This window comes from Prionailurus bengalensis, chromosome C1 (genome assembly GCF_016509475.1).
Source record: "Prionailurus bengalensis isolate Pbe53 chromosome C1, Fcat_Pben_1.1_paternal_pri, whole genome shotgun sequence".
Lineage (NCBI taxonomy): Eukaryota > Metazoa > Chordata > Mammalia > Carnivora > Felidae > Prionailurus > Prionailurus bengalensis.
Window position 1 is genome coordinate 37,081,607 of NC_057345.1, and position 19,693 is coordinate 37,101,299.

Genomic DNA, 19,693 nt, shown 5'->3' on the forward strand with positions numbered 1-19,693 from the left:
ACTATGTATGATGAAGGTAGTACACATGAACAGTGTGCAGGAAGATAAGAGATTGAGAACTATTCTAGACTTTGAACTCTTCCTTATACTTAAGAAGCCATTTGCTTGTCCACACTCTCTTACTTGAAACCCTTCGGGCCAGATGTGTTTTGGAGTCAGAATTATTGTATTCTATAAAGGCGATAGGTACATTAGGCAACACCCCATAATCAAACACATTAATATTTCCTTAGTAAAATGTATGACTATTCTACATCAAGTGGGATTAATAAGGACTATAAGTGGCCTTACATCAGTTTAAATGAAGATTTAGCTACCAAGTAAGTTCTAGTCAGGTAAGGTTTTGTGACCAAATGAATTATGAGGAAACCTTGTTTTCAGAGCTTATGGACTTCAAAATTGTGAATAAGTGATTGAGTTAGTGATTGCACTAACTTCAACTTGGAGGAGCTCTTGCGAGACAAAATTATGACCAACTTTAAGTAAGAAACAAGTACATGTAGGTCTCTGGAATTTTACCTCTCATGATCTTTGGCAGAAGGATAGCACCTTCAGGGCCACCAAGTAAATCCAAAGAGATGAAAGTTAATTCTTACCAGAAATGTGGTATCCATTTCTGCTGTCATCAGCACTATGCCCTTTTCCTCCTTAAGTTCAGGGTAGTGATATAAAACCAACTGGCTGGCTGCAGCATCCCCTCGGGTCTGTAAGGACAAACACTTATCAAGGCTCAATAAGTTACTACCACACAAAACTGCAATTTCAAAGCAATAGAGAGTCTGGAGGAAATTTGGGCTCTTAACAGCCCCTTGGGTGGCCAGTGAGTCAGAGGACCAGTAGGTGGGGGGATGGTCAGGCTTGCCAAGGCACCGTGAAACTGACAGTTTGCACAGTGTTATTTGTGTCTTCAATTGAAAAGGGTTTGGCTTTTTTTCCCAGAAAATGTTTACAGTAGGCAGTGAATCCTTCATCATGGCCATATATTTAAAAACAAAACGGCACAAGCAGCTACCAAATCAAGTTCTAAAGAAAGCAATATGCCTGTGTAATTGCCACTTTTATGGACTAGTGCATTTCACAGTTGAAATCTACTCCCCTTGGCTGGCTCTGAAGACTGAGCTCTTTTAAGCTGCAGCAAACAGCTGGAGAGTTTGCACATGGGCCAGATTTGTAATGTGCAGTTTTAAAATATAATCTGAGTGGGAGATAGGGGGGAAAAGAAGAATGGGAACATCATAATTTCATGAAGAGTGGAGAGGGTAGTGGTTATCAGACCTCAGTCCAGACTAGGAACAGAGGCTGGGTTCAAAGTTAAAGCCTTCATATAGTACAGGAGGAAACAACTATACATTTAAAAAAGATCTCTGGGTTTCATCTCTAAATTTCAGCAAGAGTCTTTCTAACTATCAATACCTAACTATTGCTAGGGTTCAGCCTCTCAGTCTCCCCCCCCCATATACTTCAAATATATTGATCATTTTGATCATAATTATGTTTCTGGATTTTTTTCTTGTCTAAGAGCTTCAGGAGGGCAGGGACCTTGTCTCACAGGTCTCCAAGTCCGAACATCATCCCTAACACAGTGGCATAATGGTTCAGTTCACAGAGTTTTGAGTCAATCAAATCTAGCCCTGGCACCTATTACCACACTCATCTATATTAGCTTCCTAACTTCCTAGCATGGGCTCATGTTCTTCTCTCTAGAGAAATAATGACCGTAACTATCTCATGGGACATTTGTGAGGATTAAAAAGCATGATGTATATAAAACACCTGGCATATAGTAAATACATCAAGGGTTGGCTATTATAGTATGTGCCCAATAAATGTTATTTTTAATTCATCCACAAAAAAAAGTAAAGTCTGCCCCCTCATTCTGCTTTTTCTCTCCCACCCACACCCTGCCTTTGTTTTTGTTAACAAACATGATACAATTTTAGCATATAATCACATGGGATACAGAAATGAAGAAACTCTTATTCTATCTTGTACTTCTTTTTCCCCCGTGTTCAAAGTCATTATAATTACAAGCTTGTGGATTTGGGGGCCAGATTTGGCCTCCAAATATATAATATAAATCCTAGTTATGATCTGATTTAAACTACTGACTTCTTTTTTAAAAGTTTCAAATGCTTTAGATTGAATTTCTTAATTTAATATTTGGGAATAAAACAAAGAAAGAGAAAGGATGGAAGGAAGCAAACAAAATGACACCTATGGAATGGAAACTATGCATCTAGCATCTTGGAAAGTGCTGACTTGGTTAACAAAACACAAGCAAGACGTGGAATCTACCTTAGGGTTAAAAAGATAACCATCATAGTTCACCCATGTTTGTTAAGTGAGGCACATGCAGCAAATGGTATAGAGGTCTGGGGAAGAGACACAAGAGACCAGATGCAGTCAGAAAATATGTTTTGGGGTCTTTTCCAATTTCTAGGTATTGACTAGGGTCTAGACAGCTAGTCCGATACACAAAGTATGACAATTCATCAATACCAAAGCAAATACTGCTGGGAGTTAGTAGATACTGTGTCTTCAAACCTCAGCAAGGGCTCATAGTCCCACAAAGGAAGACTCCTTCTTCTAGGGGATGAGTACAGGCCACCTACCTGAATATTTATAAGTGCAGTGAAGTGGAGTTCAGTACCTGTCCATTGTCCTACAAAGAACTCATAACCTTCCCTTCTTGGTAGTGCACATAGAAACTATGGGAAATAAATACACAAGGATATAGATGAATAAATAAACTCATTTGTTCTACGTCCAACCACTTATATCATTTGCTCCATTTCTTCACTGTTTGGTCTTTAAACACTTTTTAAATTATGAAATTCATAAATGATAATCTAACAAATAGTCATATACTTCCCAATCCACCTAAGAATGAAAGCATTAGAGATCCAACTGAAGGTTTCTTTCTCTGTCACCCATTCTAATCCCATTCCAGAGTAACATTTATCCTGCATTTGGTGTCTGTCATTCTCTTTGAGGTTTTTATACTTTAAAGTGCATGCACATATCCATAAACAAGAAATATGTATTACATGTTTAAAAACCTGTTGCATGTTTAAAAATTTAAATCTTACCAAACTATACGTACACTTGGCAACTTGCTTTTTTCACTTCACACTATACTTCTGAGATTTGTCTATGTTGATAAATAAAACTCTAACTCATTAATTTTCACTGTTGTATGAAATTCTACTCTAGAAGTTTATCACAATTTATCTGTTCTTCTACTGATAATATGAGTTTTTCAATGTGTAAACTTTCTAATGCTGAATTAACTTTTGTTCCAATTATTACAATTGCTTTCTATTCTATCATTTGAGGCTGATACTGGAGCATGGTTCTAAACACAAAGAAATGATTAGTTTTAGGTTTAAGATGTTTAGAATTGGGGATGAGTGGTAAAGAGAATGGTGCCAGAACAAAACAAAGTAAAAACAGTCCAATGCATGTTAGTCACGAACTGTCCCCTTATGACCAACCACTCAGGCTCTATTTTATTTTTATTAGATGACATAAACTCAGTGCCTAGCTAACAGGCAACTGATTTGATTTCTGTCACTCCTGGTCAGGGTACATTTTCTAGAATTTTGCAAAAATGGAACCAAATAATCTATACTTCTTTTGTATGATTTCTTTCATTCTGTGTAATTGTTCTGTGATCTATCCATGTTTTTGCATGTATCAATAGTTCATTCCTCCTTTTTTTAATGTTTATTTATTTTTTGAAAGAGAGAGAGAGAGAGAGAGCATGAGCGAGTGGGGGAGGGGCAGAGAGAGAGAGGGAGACACAGAATCTGAAATAGGCTCTAGGTTCTAAGCTGTCAGCACACAGCTCAATGCAGGGCTCAAATGCATGAACTGTGAGAAAATGACTTGAGCTGAGGTCAGATACTTAACCAACTGAGCTGCCCAATAGTTCATTTGTTCTTATTGCTGAATATTATCCCACTGTATATGTATATATACACATAGCACCCTCACCGCCAATTTCTTTATGTACCTGTGATAGATTTGGGTATCTTTCAATATTTGGTTATTACAAATAAAGCTGCTATGAACATTTGTGTTATATGAACATATGCTTTCAATTCTTGGGAAAATATCTAGGGAGTAGAATAACGGGGTGGTATGTCAGGTATATGTTTAACTTTTAAAGAATCTGTCAGTCTGTTTTCTAAAGTGCTTTTACCGTTTTACACAATTATATCAGCAGTATATGAGAGTTCCAGTTATTCCACATCCTCACCAACACTTGGTATAGTCAGTCTTTTTAATTCTGGTCATTTTAGTGGTATCTCACTGTGGTTTTAATTTGCAGTTCCCATTATGAATAATAATATTGAGCATCTTTTCAGGTGCTTATCTGCCATTCCACTTCACTGGTGAATTGTTTGAATCTTTTGCCCATTTTTTAATTGGGTTGCCTGTCTTCTTAAGTTGTATGAGTTTTTAATATATTCCTAGGTACAAGTCACTTGTCAATACATGTCTTGCAAATATTTTCTCCCAGTCTGTGGCTTGTCTTTTCAAATTTCATAACAATGTCTTTTGAAAAGTAGAGTTTTATTTTTTATTTATTGTGGTAAAGTATATGTAACATAAAAGTTATCATTTTAATTATTTTTAATTTTTTTAATGTTTATTTTATTACTTATTTTTGAGAGAGAGAGTGTGAGTGGGGGAGGAGCAGAGAGAGGGAGACAGAGAATCTGAAGCAGGCTCTAGGTTCTGAGCTATCAGCACAGAGCCCGATGTGGGGTTGAACTCCTGAACTGTGAGATCATGACCTAAGCTGAAGTCGGATGCTCAACTGACTAAGCCACCCAGAAGCCCCACATTTTAACTATTCTTAAGTTTACAATTTAGTGGCATCAAGTACATTCGCACTGTTGTACAACCATCACCACCATCCATCTCCACTTTTTAAAATTTTTCCAGACTAAAACCCCATACCCATTAAACGGGAACTCCTCATCCCCTTTTCCCCCATCCCCTGGCAACCATCATTCTACTTTCTGTCCACGAATTTGACTATTTTAGGTACCTACACCTATTCTAGATCTATAAGTGGAATCATACAGTATTTGTCCTTTTGTAACTGGTTTATTTCACTGAGTATAATGTCTTCAAGGTTCATTCACATTGTAGCATGTGTCAGAATTTCCTTCCTTTTTAAGGCTAAATAATTTTCTATTTAGCCTTATATATTGGGTGTATATACCACATTTTGTTTATTCATCCATCAGTGGACACTTGGATTGCTTCCATATTTGAGCTATTGGGACTAATGCTGCTATAAACACGAGAATACAGGTAGAAAATTTTAATTTTGATGAAATCTGATTTACTGATTTGTTTTTTTTCTTTTGTAGTTTGGGCCTTTTGTGATATACTTAAGAAATCTCTGCCAAACTCAAGATCACTAACATTCAACCTAAGATTGCTTTTTTAAGAAGTTACATTTACATCTATTATCTGTCTTGAGTTAATTTTTGGATACAGTATGAGGCAAGAGTAGAGATTCATTTTTTTGCATATGGAAAGCCAAACTGTTTTGTACCATTTGTTGAAGAGATTATCCTTTCCCCATTTAATTACCTTGGCACCTCTGCTAAAAAATAACTGACCACACATGTTGGTCTATTTCTGGATTCTCTCTTCGGTTCTGTTGATCTATATGTCTATCTTTATGCCAATAACACATTGTCTTCATTATTGTAGCTTTATATTAATTCTTGAAATCATGAAATGTAAGTCCTCTAACTGTTCTTTTTTTCAAAATCATTTTGTTATTCTAGGTCCTCTGGATATCCAGATAATTTTTAAAATCACTCTGTCAATTTCTTTAAAGAAAAAAAAGCCTACTGGGATTTTGACTGAGATATTTACTCTAGAGATCAGTTTGGGGGGAAAGGACACCGATAGTGAGTCATTCAATTCATGACCATAGTATACATCCCTCCATTTACTTAGATGTTTTTATTTTCTCTCAGTAATGTTTGGAAAATCTATTCGAGAATCTTAGAAATTATTACAGACACCAAATCGGCTGGTCCACCTCACCAATTCCCTTTTCCTAAGGTCTTCTGGCAGCTCATTACTCCAGCAACAATCTCATAATTCCTTAGGCACATACAATCAGGATAGCATGGCCAAAATCAAAAAGAAACTGCCAATAAAACAGAACATTAAAGGAAGGTGAAATTATTAAGGTCTCAGGTGTTGCCTCCCACATTCGCTTATACTGAAAGAGATCCAAATCAGAAAGGGCTACACTGTGTCACAGGGCTAAAAAGCCAGAGACACTTATTGGGACAAATAAGTCCCATGATTTCTTAAGGCTGAAAATCTCACTTATCAGTAGAGTCAGCATGTGAGCATCTTTCTTAAATAAACAGAACACTATAACATGTGAGATAGTATGGAGTATGAAGAGATTGGCTAGAAAATATCCTTATTTGGTAGAATTGATAAGCAATCCTCATACAACCACTACAAACTTACTGTTGGACAGGACTGAGCTCGGGTCCAGATCAAGTCAAACTTCTCTTCCTACAGGTCAGAAAAGAAGAAAATTCAAAAACAAGAAGACATAAGGCCTCAACCACACTTAAATTCACCAATATTGAACTCTATTCAATATTACTAAAAATATCTCTTAAGTTCTATTATTTACAAATCCCTCTTATGACAGAGAGAAAAATGTGATGTTATGTTTTGCTGCTCGTTGTCAGAACTACACGTCCAGAGTGGATATTTCAAATGTTCCAAACTCTGCAAGGGACTCTGCCAAGAGCCACTGAGGCTGTCTGAGGGAGAGCCAAGAATGCCTGTTCAAACAATGAGTCGGTATTAGAGATCTAAAATATCACAAAAAATATAGATCCTTTTGGTTGAGCTCATGAAGGGCAAGGGTATATACATGTAAGAGGTGGGGAAAAAATGATAGCAATACTCTCAGAGCAACCAAAAGGCCTGGCTTTATTTTTCCATCTCTAAGTTTACCTCCTTAATCTTAAACTCATACATGTAAATTCAGTATCTATTTGTGTGCTTGATATAACTCAACTTAAATGGCTTCCTCTTTAGGAAAGAAGAATAGTGGAAGAACTAGCTGATAATCCAGTACATCGAATACTTCCTTATGGCAGAAGTCATTGTAAGGGCACCGAACCAGAAGAAGCCAGCAGCACCCCTTCCCAGACACAAACCTCAATGGTCAAGCAGTGGCCAGTGACTATCTCCAAGACAGCAATTTCAAGCAGGGAAAAAATAAAGAAAACACCACTTGCTAAGGGGAAATGCCAGAAAAAGCCTAGGAGGAGGCTCTAAGTCAGCTCAGTAATAGGTCACTTATAGACAAAAGGGGAAGAAAAGCTATGCTAGAGGCCCTGCCTGAAATTCCAACAGCGTGGCTGGGAAACACCAAAAAGAAGTAAAATACATTTGGAAATTGCTCAGCAACATGAACTTATACCATGCTCCCTTGCCAGAGACTTGAGTCTAAGAGACATTTCTAAACCAGAAAGAGGGAAAACAAGAGCCATAAATATACCATATGGAGCTTCCAATCTTTGGTGTTTAGGGCATAATAAAAACCCTCAGAGCTATAAATGTAAGTTCTCAAGAGGCAATAAACATTGGAAAGTAAAGGCAACTGCCTGCTAAGGGTAGAGACCTGACCTTCATGTTATAACACTTTCATTTTCCCCTCCAAACTACTTACAGGAATAACTGCGTAGACTGTATCTTTTGCTGCAAAATACTGCTGCCAAATCTGTACAAAAAAGAGAGGGTGTCTGTGACATGTGGGTAATCTTTTCAACCTGCGCCAAGAAATGATGACAGCTTTCATTGCTCAGAGTAATATGCTATTTGACAACAGGGAAGAAAACCCAACGTGATGCTTTTATTACTAGTACATGATTACAAAAAAGATTTAATACCATCTACTCTTCTAGATGATTAAACTGTAACTCTGTAACAAATTCCTGCCAGGAATGGACAAATGGATTCCATGATCTTGTTAATCATTTCTCTCAAGATGTGATGTGCCTGTATGTAACAGACATGCTCTTTTATCTTCTTTTTCCCTTCCCCAAACTCATATTCCCCAGCCAACTGTGGGCCTTGTCAGACAGCCAGGACATCAGTCATTCAGAACTCAGTGTCTGGAGTCAGGCAGACCTGGATGCAAATCCCAGCTCCAATCATTTGCTGGCCATGCTACTTTGGGCAAATTATTAGAAATCACTATATAACATCAATATAATCATCAGTAAAATAGCAATAAAACCAACCTAACAGGATTGTTGTGAAGACTAGCTGAAATAAAGTAGGTTTGTGCTTAGCACAACAGAATTATAATGCAAACCAGAGACAAGGTGCTCTGAGGGCAACAAAGAGGCACTTAACCCAAGTTAGGGAATGAGTGCCAGAGGAAGGGATACTTTTGCTGCATCCTGAAGAATGAACAGGGGTTAGCTGGGTGAACAAGGAGGCTGGGAAGACAAACACCATAGAAGAGACATAGTCTAAGCAGAGAATGACAGCATCAGCAAAGGCACAGAAGTTGGGGAAGGCATCGCAGCCAAGGTGACACCTGAGTGAGCTTTTGAAGAACAGGCCACCTTCCTTTAGAGATTCTCTGCTTTGTCAACATTTTCATTAAGATGGGTGAGACCTACAGTCAAAAAGAATGAAATCTTGCCATTTGCAACTACATGGAGGGAACTGGAGGGTATCATGCTAAGTGAAATTAGTCAGAGAAAGACAAAAATCATATGACTTCACTCATATGAGGACTTTAAGAGACAAAACATAAGGGATGAACATAAGGGAACATAAGATGAACATAAGGGAAGGGAAACAAAATAATATAAAAACAGGGAGGGGGAAAAAACAGAGAAGACTCATAAATATGGAGAACAAACTGAGGGTTACTGGAGGGGTTGTAGGAGGGGGGATGGGCTAAATAGGTAAGGGGCACTAAGGAATCTACTCCTGAAATCATTGTTGCAGTATATGCTAACTAATTTGGATGTAAATTTAAAAAAAATAAAAAAGAAGTTAAAAAAAAAAATTAAAAAAAAAAAAAAAAGATGGGTGAGCCCTAACTGAAGACACTAATCAAAGTATGATCTAACCAACACAGAGTATAGAGGACTATTACCTCCTAGGACCTGGGCAAATCACTCTGTCAATGCAGACTAAAGTTGCTTTGCCTTTTTTTTTTTTTTTTTTTTTTTTTGCATGTCAGACATTGTCTTTTCATTTTAAGGACAGCACATCCAGCTATTTTTATTTAATCTGTATTAGTAGATAGGTCATGAACCAACACTGAAATTTATAGAATGGACAGATGTTTACTAACACAGTTGATTTTGGTTACTCAAAATTCTTTTAACAAACACAAACTTATGTCTAAAATTGTAAGTCTGAATGATATCCATCACATGATCAAGCTGCTTGGGCCTGGCTTTTGTCTCTCCTAAAGGACATGCTTGGTGTCCACTTTCTATTGGCACTTCTTCCCAAAGACAGTTTGAGGTCTCCTACAGACTTTGCATAAGCCTCTATTAACAGAAGTTAGAACCTGTGCTGTTCTTATCTGTTTTTGTGTCTGTCCTTCTACTAGGTTAAAACTCCTTGAGAGTAAGGGATTCTCTCATTTAATTTATGGGTCTGACATACAATCTGACATTTAATAGGTATTCAATAAATGCTTCTGCTGAAACAAATGATACAGCACCCGAAGAAAACTCGTGGCAACTGGCACAACTTCCGGAAAGGGAATATGAAACAGAGTCAAACAGACAGGGGTCTGAGTCCCAGCTCTACCACTGACTAAGTTACTTAATCTTACAGTTTCCTCAGTTGTAAATTGGAAGTAATAGCACCTACTTTACAAGGCAGTTATGAGAATTTAATGAAATAGTGCATATGAAGCATTAAGTACAGGACCTGACACACAGTCTACTGCTTTTATTATGATTTTGATTTTCTCAATATACCTAAAATAATTAATGGAATTACAAAGAATACCAATAGATCGATTATAGTCTAATTAGAGAGAAAAGAATCACAGACATGAAAATGTAAATAGCAATGCAAATCAAGGCATGTGGAATGACCAAACAGGCAGGATAGATGGTAAGTGCTTTGAAGTGTCCAGAAAGTTTCCTGAAGGAGAGCCTATAACAGAAGACTCTGAATGCTAAGCAAATGAATATGGGAAGTCACTGAACATTTGCAAGCGGGTTACTAACAAAATACTTATTTTTATTCATTTACTTAAAAATACAAATGTAGCACTCACTCTGTGCCAGGCACTGTTCTATATGCTTTATAAATATTAACTCATTTAATTCCTCAAATACCTCTAAGAGATAAGTACTATTATTATCTTCACTTTACAGATAGGGAAACTAAGACCCAGAGAGATCAACTAACTTATCAAAGTCATTCATGTAGAGTGGCAGAGCCAGGTCTTAAAACTGGCAGGTTGGCCTAGAGTCTGTGTTCTTAACCAATATACTATGCTTCTCCATAATGAAACTGGTAAGGTTATGAGAGGTGGAAAAGCAGCGAGAAACAAGAGCAGGGAAACCTATTCAGACAGGTAGTACAGCAAGCCAGGAAACGGTACTGATTATTTTATTTTTTGAGAGAGAGAGAAGGGAGTGCACATGAGCAGAGGAGGGGCAGAGAGAGGAAGAGAGAGAATCTTAAGCAGGCTCCACACCAGTGCAGAGCCTGGTGAGATCATGAGATCATGACTTGAGCAGAAATCAAGAGTTGGATGCTTAACGGACTAAGCCACTCAGGCACCCCAGTATGGATGATTTTAAATAAGATGTGGGCAACAGGAATGAAACACAAAGGCGAAATGTGAGTTGGTGAGACATATAGGAGTAAAACCAGTAAGGACAAGCTTTCTTATGCCATTCTTTTTCATGTAATTCATAACCTTTCCTTTCTATGACCACCTTTCATTTTGGCTAGAAAAAGGTATCAAGAAATGTATGCTGCTTTCTACTTCCAGATTTGGTTTACAGAGCACACATTTTCATAAAGTATGCCAATCCATTTTCATTCATTACCTGTCTTATTTCTTCTGCAGTTTTGTCTTTCACCATCTCAATGTTAAAGATTGAACTGAGAGTCTGGATGACAAAATAAAAGGCAATTAACATCCACAATTTAAAAAATAAAATAGCTTAGCTCTATCTATAAGCCTTGTCAGATGCAACATATCAGGACAGTGGAGCAGATCTTCAGTAAGTAGAAAACATGTATAAGAAAATCTGCATGCCCAGAGAAGTAAACCCCTAAGCCCAGGCAGATTTTCACAGTACTATTCCTGGAGAGTATCTATACGTATTTTCTGAATGCTTCATCCTCACTAATGAGCACTACAGCACCTTGTAGCTGGTAAGAGAAGAAAATCTGGTTGTTACCTTAACTGCTATTCTACCAAAGGTGGCTCCTTATTTGCAAATTAAATGAGCGTAAACATGCTTTGATCTTTCAAAAAAATACTTCCTATAGAAAGAAAGGGTATCTTTATTTCTATATTACTGTATTTACTTCATATTTCCCATAGCACCCCCGGGACCCAGACTATGCTAGAGGTTATATCAAGGACATAAACATTTTTAGAAATATTTCTCATCTCCACAGTTGGGAAAAAAAAAATCATCAAATTGCTGAACCACGGTAAATATGTTCAAATTTGCAGCCTCTTGTTATAGATGTTCCACATGACTCCAGACTTGGATCTTTAATTAGAAACCTACCTTGTCCTTAGTGAATCCTCTGCTCACAGGCTGTTTCCCCAAGGGGTCTGTCTGAAATACATGTTGAGACAGGATATTTATCTGTGCTTTACTCATAAGAAAAAGACCACTAAGCTAGGTGAAGGGCCCAATATCTCATTTTAGTAATTTGACACTACAGAACTCACTTTTCTCTATTCTATATAGTAACTATACACACTGTTCGAAGAGTTATTGTTTGTGATATAACTTTTCTATGACTAAGCTTTTGAGATACAGAGATGAAAAAAGATTCTTTGTTAGTAACTACCATCTAATGGTACTGAGAGTCCATTCCATACCTGCCACTATGGACATGAGGGACTCCTTCCCAGAATGAGAGCTGCTTGGGTTTCCTGCGCTCTGCTCTCTCTGATCTGCTCCATAGTGAGCCACAAAGAAGGCAAGAAATGAAAAAATGTATTTTCCAAGGCTACTTCTTATCTGTGACAGCACTTCTGATGGCAGCCATCCTCATCAGACTAGAGTGTTTTCCAGCACACACTCTTTTTAATTTTTTTTTTAATCTTATTTTTGAGAGAGAGAGAACACGAGTAGGGGAGGGGCACAGAGGGGGAGACATAGAATCTGAAGTAGGCTCCAGGCTTTGAGCTGTCAGCACAGAGCCTGGCGCAGGGCTTGAACCATGAACCGTGAGATCATGACCCGAGCAGAAGTCAGACGCTTAACCGACTGAGCCACTCAGACGTCCCTCCAGCACATACTCTTAATATTCCCTCCATCAAATTAGTGATTATTTCTTCTCCTGCCCACTATTTCTGAGAAAGGCCACATCCAGGAAATCCTATTTTTGAGATTTCTGATAGCATGGATGGGTTCTTATGAGTCTTCCTCTGAATTTCTTAGTTCAAGTCCACGCCTTTCAGAAGGAGTATAATCTATACCTGGGATTCTGAGGCTAAAAAGCACTTTCTGCACAAAACCCTGTCTTTTGTTATTCTGTGCCTTCACAAATTCAAACCTTTCATAAATGATGCCCACAGACTGGTACCCATAAATTAGACAAAAGTCTGGTGTAGAAAAATCTATTGGATACACCCTGGTCTTTTTGGTCATACCTCTATCCTGTAGCAGCATCCTAATGCAGTCTGTCCTTCATACGTAAACGTTCCAGAAAAGAGAGAATGGATTTCATTTTCATACCACTCACCTTCATATGCGTTGTGAAAACAAAACAAATGAAGCCCTCCACCTGCACAGCTGCCTTCTCCTCTTACTCACTAAGCCTGATGTATTCTTTTCCCACAATGTCCCTCCAATCCATTCTTTATTTCCATTTGCACTTATAGAAATAACAAATTTAAGCTCTAAGTATAAGCTTAGTGTGTTTTATCTAACCCTAAGACACCTCTTAAGAAGCACCATTATTTGATGCATCAGAAAATGACGCTAACTAAATAACATAGCACACTTTCAGATCACATCAATTTTAAGACAATTTTGGAAATGTTAAAATGTAAAAATAGGGGCGCCTGGGTGGCGCAGTCGGTTAAGCGTCCGACTTCAGCCAGGTCACGATCTCGCGGTCCGTGAGTTCGAGCCCCGCGTCAGGCTCTGGGCTGATGGCTCGGAGCCTAGAGCCTGTTTCTGATTCTGTGTCTCCCTCTCTCTCTGCCCCTCCCCTGTTCATGCTCTGTCTCTCTCTGTCCCAAAAATAAGTAAAAAACGTTGAAAAAAAAATAAAATGTAAAAATAAAAAAAAGTAGGCTTTGGAAATAATGAAATTAGGTAATTAAAATTATAGTTGAAAGTATGTGCCCAAAGTGTCAAGAGCACTTAATAAAACATTAAAATGGGTACATTAATACTCCCCTACAGATGCTTTGGAAATCTGTGTGGACAACTTTTCTATTATTACAATAGTTGACTGGATGAAGACATTTGTATTTATGGGAAGGGAAGGGGTGCCAGGAGCTGTGATCTTGCTGATGAGTTCCACATAATGAATTTTCCCTCATCCTGCACAACTTTTCAGGGTCTAGCCAAATATCCTTGTAAGTGAAAAACCTTTTTACAATTACTTGCATCTAGAATCTAATTCTCTTTCTTTCTCTCTCTCTCTCTCTCTCTCTCTCTCTCTCTCTCACTCTCTCTCTTTTTAACATGGCTTTAACAAACACTGAAATTTTCAGAAATGCAATTATTATGTAACTTAAAAGAAGGTCGTACATTATGGAATCTCATGAGGATCACTGAAAACAACATCGCTTATGATTTGGGAGTTTTTTTAAAGTAATAATGTAACACCCCTATACCAGTCAATATTTGCTGCTTACGTCTTCATGGGGATTTCACATGGAGGCGAAAACCTCTGATGACTGCATTAGGTTTCACAGCATAGTTGTGCTCAAGAACTTAGATACTTGGGGCACCTGGGTGGCGCAGTCGGTTAAGCGTCCGACTTCAGCCAGGTCACGATCTCGCGGTCCGTGAGTTCGAGCCCCGCGTCGGGCTCTGGGCTGATGGCTCAGAGCCTGGAGCCTGTTTCCGATTCTGTGTCTCCCTCTCTCTCTGCCCCTCCCCCGTTCATGCTCTGTCTCTCTCTGTCCCAAAAATAAATAAACGTTGAAAAAAAAAAATTTTAAAAAAAGAACTTAGATACTAAATTTCACTTATAAAAATTTCATTTGTATCATTCATTCATTATAGAAAAATATCATTCATATCATCTACTAAATAAGTATTTTATTAAAAAGTTCTTTCCTTTATATTACAGCTAGGGCATTATATTGATTTTTTCCCCCTGAAATTATGTGCACCAGTGGGTTACATTGTCTACATACCATTTCAGTATAGAAAATGGAGAATTAAAAAAACTTTTTTTTTAAAAAGGGGATGTTGGGTCTCATGTGGTAGGGAACCAATGACTCAGAGTTAAGAAAAGGCTTTGGGAATGGAGTCATTAGCCCTCTTCTATCTACCTAGATAGTAAAGACAGAAAGTCATTATTTACCCAGGAGTTGCCATAATTTAAATTACATTTTAGGGGCGCCTGGGTGGCTCAGTCGGTTAAGCATCCGGCTTTGGCTCAGGTCATGATCTCACGGTTTGTGAGTTCGAGTCCCACGTCAGGCTCTGTGCTGACAGTTCAGAGCCTGGAGCTTGTTTCAGATTCTGTGTCTCCCTCTCTCTCTGTTCCTTCCTCACTTGTGCTGTCTCTCTCTCAAAAAATAAATAAACATTAAAAAAAAATTAAATTACATTTTACTTACATTTTATCTTGTCATCATAAAGTTGAATTTCTAACTCTGTTTACAAAAGGGGACAAAGAGCTTTCCCATGTCACATTAAAAGTTTATAATATAGTAATATTTCCAAGAGCTACTGACTTGTAATCTTGGCACTATAAATGTTTATTATAGGAAATTATATTTGTTAAAATATTGTAGTAGAGACCTGTTTGTTCACATAAAGTTGTAAACTATATTTGTCATAGGAAGTTGAATTTGCTCCCCAACCTTGCAATGATTAACCCAGTACCTATTGCTTTTGTTCTAATGAACTCACTCAGTTATTAAAAAACTGAGCAGATTCTCTTAAAATTTAAAACACCTAAGGCAAAAAAAGTTATTCTCCAAATTAAATAAAAATCTCTCATGCTAAAACACAATGCAGAATCCCAATTTTCTACTGTATGTTATCTCAAGTCTACACCTGGATTACTGCATATCCTTCCTGGTGTTAGCCTCTCCCACTCCAATTTGTTCTTTTTCTTTTTTTTCCCCCAAGTTGTTCTATGTACCACTCTAGATTAGTATTTTTTTTAATGTTTATTTTTGAGAGAGTACACGTATGTGTGTGTGCGTGCATGCACACACACACACGTGAGCAGGGAAGGGGCAGAGAGAGAGGGAGAGAGAGAGAGAGAGAGAGAGAGAGAGAGAATCACAAGTAGGTTCCACGCTCAGCATGGAGCCCAATGTGGGACTTGATCTCATGATGAGATCATGAGCTGAGCCAAAATCAAGAGTCTGAAGCTTAACTGACTGAGTGACCCAGGTGCCCCTAGGTTAGTATTTTTCAAATTATAGGTTGTGAAATCAATTTACTAGATTGTGACCAAAGGTTTTTAAAAGAAAATAAGATGCATTGCATGTTCTAAAAGTAAGCATTGTTTTGTAAAAACTTTGCTTCAGTTATAATCATACACATGTGTGTACTGAACTGCAATGTAAAATATATTTCTTACTGTGGCTCATGATCAAAAAGTTTGAAAAGCACTGCATTAGATTTCAACATGCTTTCCCCCAGCTTTGATTCTTGTTTAAGGATAATAATAGCTATGAAGCACTTTTTTGTCCCCTGATCCCTACAGCCTACTGCCATGTCTGCCTTGCTTTGACCACTCTACTGCATCCCCCCAGAAGCATGCCTTTTTCATCCCTCTGTTTCTCTACCACGACCACAGCACCTTGCCAGAAAGAGCAGGATACCCTTTATGGATGGAGCCTGAGATGAATCTAATGAGGCTACATTCAGGGGGGTGGAGCACTGGTGAGCCAAAAACACAAAGGGGGCAGGTCTTACCTTCTGTTCCACACATTTGATGAAGTCACCTTGCCTGGAGTGCCCCACTGGCTGCTTCCAAAACTCACTGCGCTTCTCTAGTCGGGATTCAAAAGCAGCTGGGTCAGATCTGATTAAAGGTAAACCAAAAGTTAAACTACTTGAGCCTTTTTGGATTTGGAAATAACAAAGCATCATGTTCCACTTCCAGAGAGAGAGGACACAGGCATTCAAAGGTTGAAGGATTTGCCTACAAATCAAGAAAGTGGACAAAGATATCCAGTTATTTAACAACTGTTAATCCTCAAGGGGCCTGTGTACGATTCTTCTCCTGCAGGATATTTCCTAGGGTGATGCAGAGCTTGGTCCCTCAGGTACTTATACTCTACATCCTTGGAATTCAGTCCTCAAGATGGGAAGGGGACTTTGAAGTCATCTTGCTTGGTTGTCCTACTCAGGCCGGAGTCTAATAGCACTCCTAGTAGATGTTTTTACTTAAACACTGTTACTTGAACACATTTAGTTCTTGGACATCCTCTTTCCCCCACTCCCAGGTTAAATACTTGTTTATTCAGATGCAGATGATTCAAAGGCTTTAGGCAGCCTATTTTGCAGGAAAAGATTTAGTATCTGAGTATCTCCCTGATTCTCTCCCAAGACCTTGCTCCTGCAGATGGAATAGCAGAACTTGTCCTTTGTGTCAAAATGAAGCTAGTCTTCAGGCTATGTTGGGGCTGACATCCTTGTTAAGAAGTCTCCAGGCTGTGTAGGCAACAAGGTGATATTTGCCACTGTACACTTTGGTGAAGACCTCATATAGGGATTCCAGCTCCTGGGCCATGAGACCTGTCATAGGTGAGGTCTGCAGGATCCAAGGGCATCGTGATCACCGCTCTGGTGAAGTCCTTCCCGGTCAAGGCATTGTATGGGACTCCTCTTCCATAACACTCCATTCCTCCATTCCAGAGGAACACCACTCCCTTCATTGCCATTACATGGGCAGATCGTCTTCCTCCCCTCCACATCAGAGCAGCAACTTAGTACACAGTCAGTCCAGCAGTCCTGTCCTGTGGGATGTGGCACCCACCCAGCTGGGACTGCAAATGCCAGGACCAGGGTAAGTGCTGCAAGCATCCACAGCTGTACCTGGGTCTGCTACGGTGAGTGGGTAGAGTGAGTGAGGAGCAGCCCAGACATTGGAGTCTGTGCACTCCCACCTTGGACATCTTTTATTATTAAAACATCTGAGCCTAAATCTATCTGTATCTTTCACTCTTAGGAACAAGAAAAAAAAATGTCTAATTCTTTTTATCTGAGTACTTGAAAATTACTATTATGTCACCCTCTAAATTTTTCTCTAGGTTAAACTTGCCTTAGTTCTTTTGGCCCTTCTTTATATAGTAATTTGTGAATATTTCCTCACTATCAACCTGCTCTCTGGAATTTGTCCACACTCTAGATATAGTGGGTCTGGAGCTAGATCATATCCTCCCAATTCACCAAAGCAGAGTATGATGCAAAATCCAGATACTAGGCTGGAAGGGGTCAGCAGGGCACACAGCCTTGTCCTGCTATTGGCTCAAACCAAACCTGGGGCTGGTGCTACAAGAGCCCAGGTTTTCGTGAGTATAGAGAGACTGACAGATACTACAGCATGAGAACCTTGTGTGGAACACTACAGAATATGGACATTACCCAGAGTCAGTGTGGGTGCTTTGGAAAGCTCACTCTTTAAGAGATGTCAGTATGTGTAAATATTGATGGGAATGATCTAGTGGGGAAGAAGAATAAAACCTGCCATTCATTGGTTCATGAGTAAGAATGAATGGGAGCTGTGAAGTATTCAGGGTATGAGTAGACAACTCTGCTAAGATGCCTGCCTGCCTGCCTGCCTGTGAAAGGGATCAATGAGAAAAGACTGGAGGGGAATGTAGGTCAAGGAAAGGTTTTAAAGATGAGAAATTCTTGAGTATATATGAACATTGCTGAAAAGAGAGCAAAAATTCTCATTCCTTTATTCTGTCATTTTTTTCAAAAAGAGAAGACAGATCGCAATAGCAGCAGTGAGCTGGACTGGGGTGGAAGTGGTGAAGACTAGCTGGTGGCTGACTGCAAGAGTCCAGGAGATGACGGAGGAATAAATTAAGGCCATGGAAGTAGAGGTGAGACAGAACTCAAAAAAGTTAATAGTACTCAGTCTTTGGTTTCCCAAACCAACTGCCTGCCTACCCTGCCAAATTCTCTCCCAAGCCCCTTTAATTTTCATCTTTGATCTCCTTCAGTTCTTCCCACTTAAACTCTTCAGACCCTCCCTTGGTCCCCTTACACCCACCTTAAGCCTCTTGATCTCCAAGTCCTTTTATCTGGAAGCTGAGAAGAAGTGTTAGGAATCCTGGATTCCAAGACAGATGAATCCCAACCAGCTGTGTGACCTCTGCCAGATCTCTGACGCTGATTCTCTGCCACACCATTAGTCTTTGACGCCCTGCTCCCTCCCCCAACCTCCTTTCCTTGTAGTCAGGGCTGTAGCTAGAAACCTGGGAACCCCAGTTCTAGGCCAGGCCCCAGTGAATCAATATGTGGCCTTGAGCAAGTCAAGTCCCTTCTATGAAAGGCTCCACGTTCCCATTTCTATAATGAGGGCAGGTCTCTTGGAACTGCCTACTTCATAAGGTCTGACACAGGATTCCACCTCCGCATTTTGAGAACTAGAGCACAGAGACAGACAACTGGGGGAAGAGCGAGGACTTTGCAGAGACTCTCAGCTCTGACCCTAGCTGTGCGATGTTAGCAAGTGACCTTGCTTCTCTGAGCCCAGACGCATCATCTATAGAGTAGTGACAGCAACCGGGCCCGCATCGCAGGGCTGTTCTAAGCACCAAGGGCGTCGGATCCACCAGAAACGCGGGCCGCGCGCCGCCCCTCCCAGCCCGCCGCCGGCCGGCCGGCGCCCGCACCTGCGCAGCTGCTGGATCTTGTCCCGGTAGCGGTCGTAGAAGGGGTTGGCCTCGAGCTCGGCCCCGGCTCCGCTGCCGTCGGCACCCCCCGCCGGCCGGCCCGAGCCGCGGCGCACCGGGAACACACGCAGCTGCGCGGGGGACACGAGCCCCAGTCCTAGAGCGCGGCTACGCACCGCGCACAGGCCCCGGTACAGACCGGCCACCTGCAGCACGGCGGGGCCCGTGCCACCGGCCGCCGCCACCACGGCAGCCATTGCCGCCCCCGCCTCCTCCTCCTCGTGCGCGTCGGCCTCAGCCCGCGGCCCGCGCGCCGGCTCCATCGCGTTCCGGGTCTGCCGTGCCCCGGCTCCGGCACCGAGGTTCCGCGCGCGCAAG

General features: G+C 40.0%; 1 protein-coding gene across 2 annotated transcripts in view; it reads right to left on the bottom strand.

The window, feature by feature from the left end:
• The window catches only part of ATPAF1 (ATP synthase mitochondrial F1 complex assembly factor 1), a 28,068-nt gene extending 8,375 nt beyond the window's left edge, over window positions 1–19,693 (bottom strand). The window contains exons 1-8 of one of the 2 annotated variants that reach the window (XM_043574888.1): window positions 19,316–19,690; window positions 16,380–16,488; window positions 11,814–11,864; window positions 11,118–11,180; window positions 7,742–7,792; window positions 6,520–6,567; window positions 2,613–2,708; window positions 597–704 (exon numbers count right to left, since the gene is read on the bottom strand). In XM_043574888.1, the coding sequence (XP_043430823.1) occupies window positions 597–704; window positions 2,613–2,708; window positions 6,520–6,567; window positions 7,742–7,792; window positions 11,118–11,180; window positions 11,814–11,864; window positions 16,380–16,488; window positions 19,316–19,638 (849 nt within the window). In that variant the 5' untranslated portion in view covers window positions 19,639–19,690. Of the gene's footprint in view, window positions 1–596; window positions 705–2,612; window positions 2,709–6,519; window positions 6,568–7,741; window positions 7,793–11,117; window positions 11,181–11,813; window positions 11,865–16,379; window positions 16,489–19,315 lie in introns of both variants that reach the window. The other variant, XM_043574890.1, reaches the window with a different exon arrangement.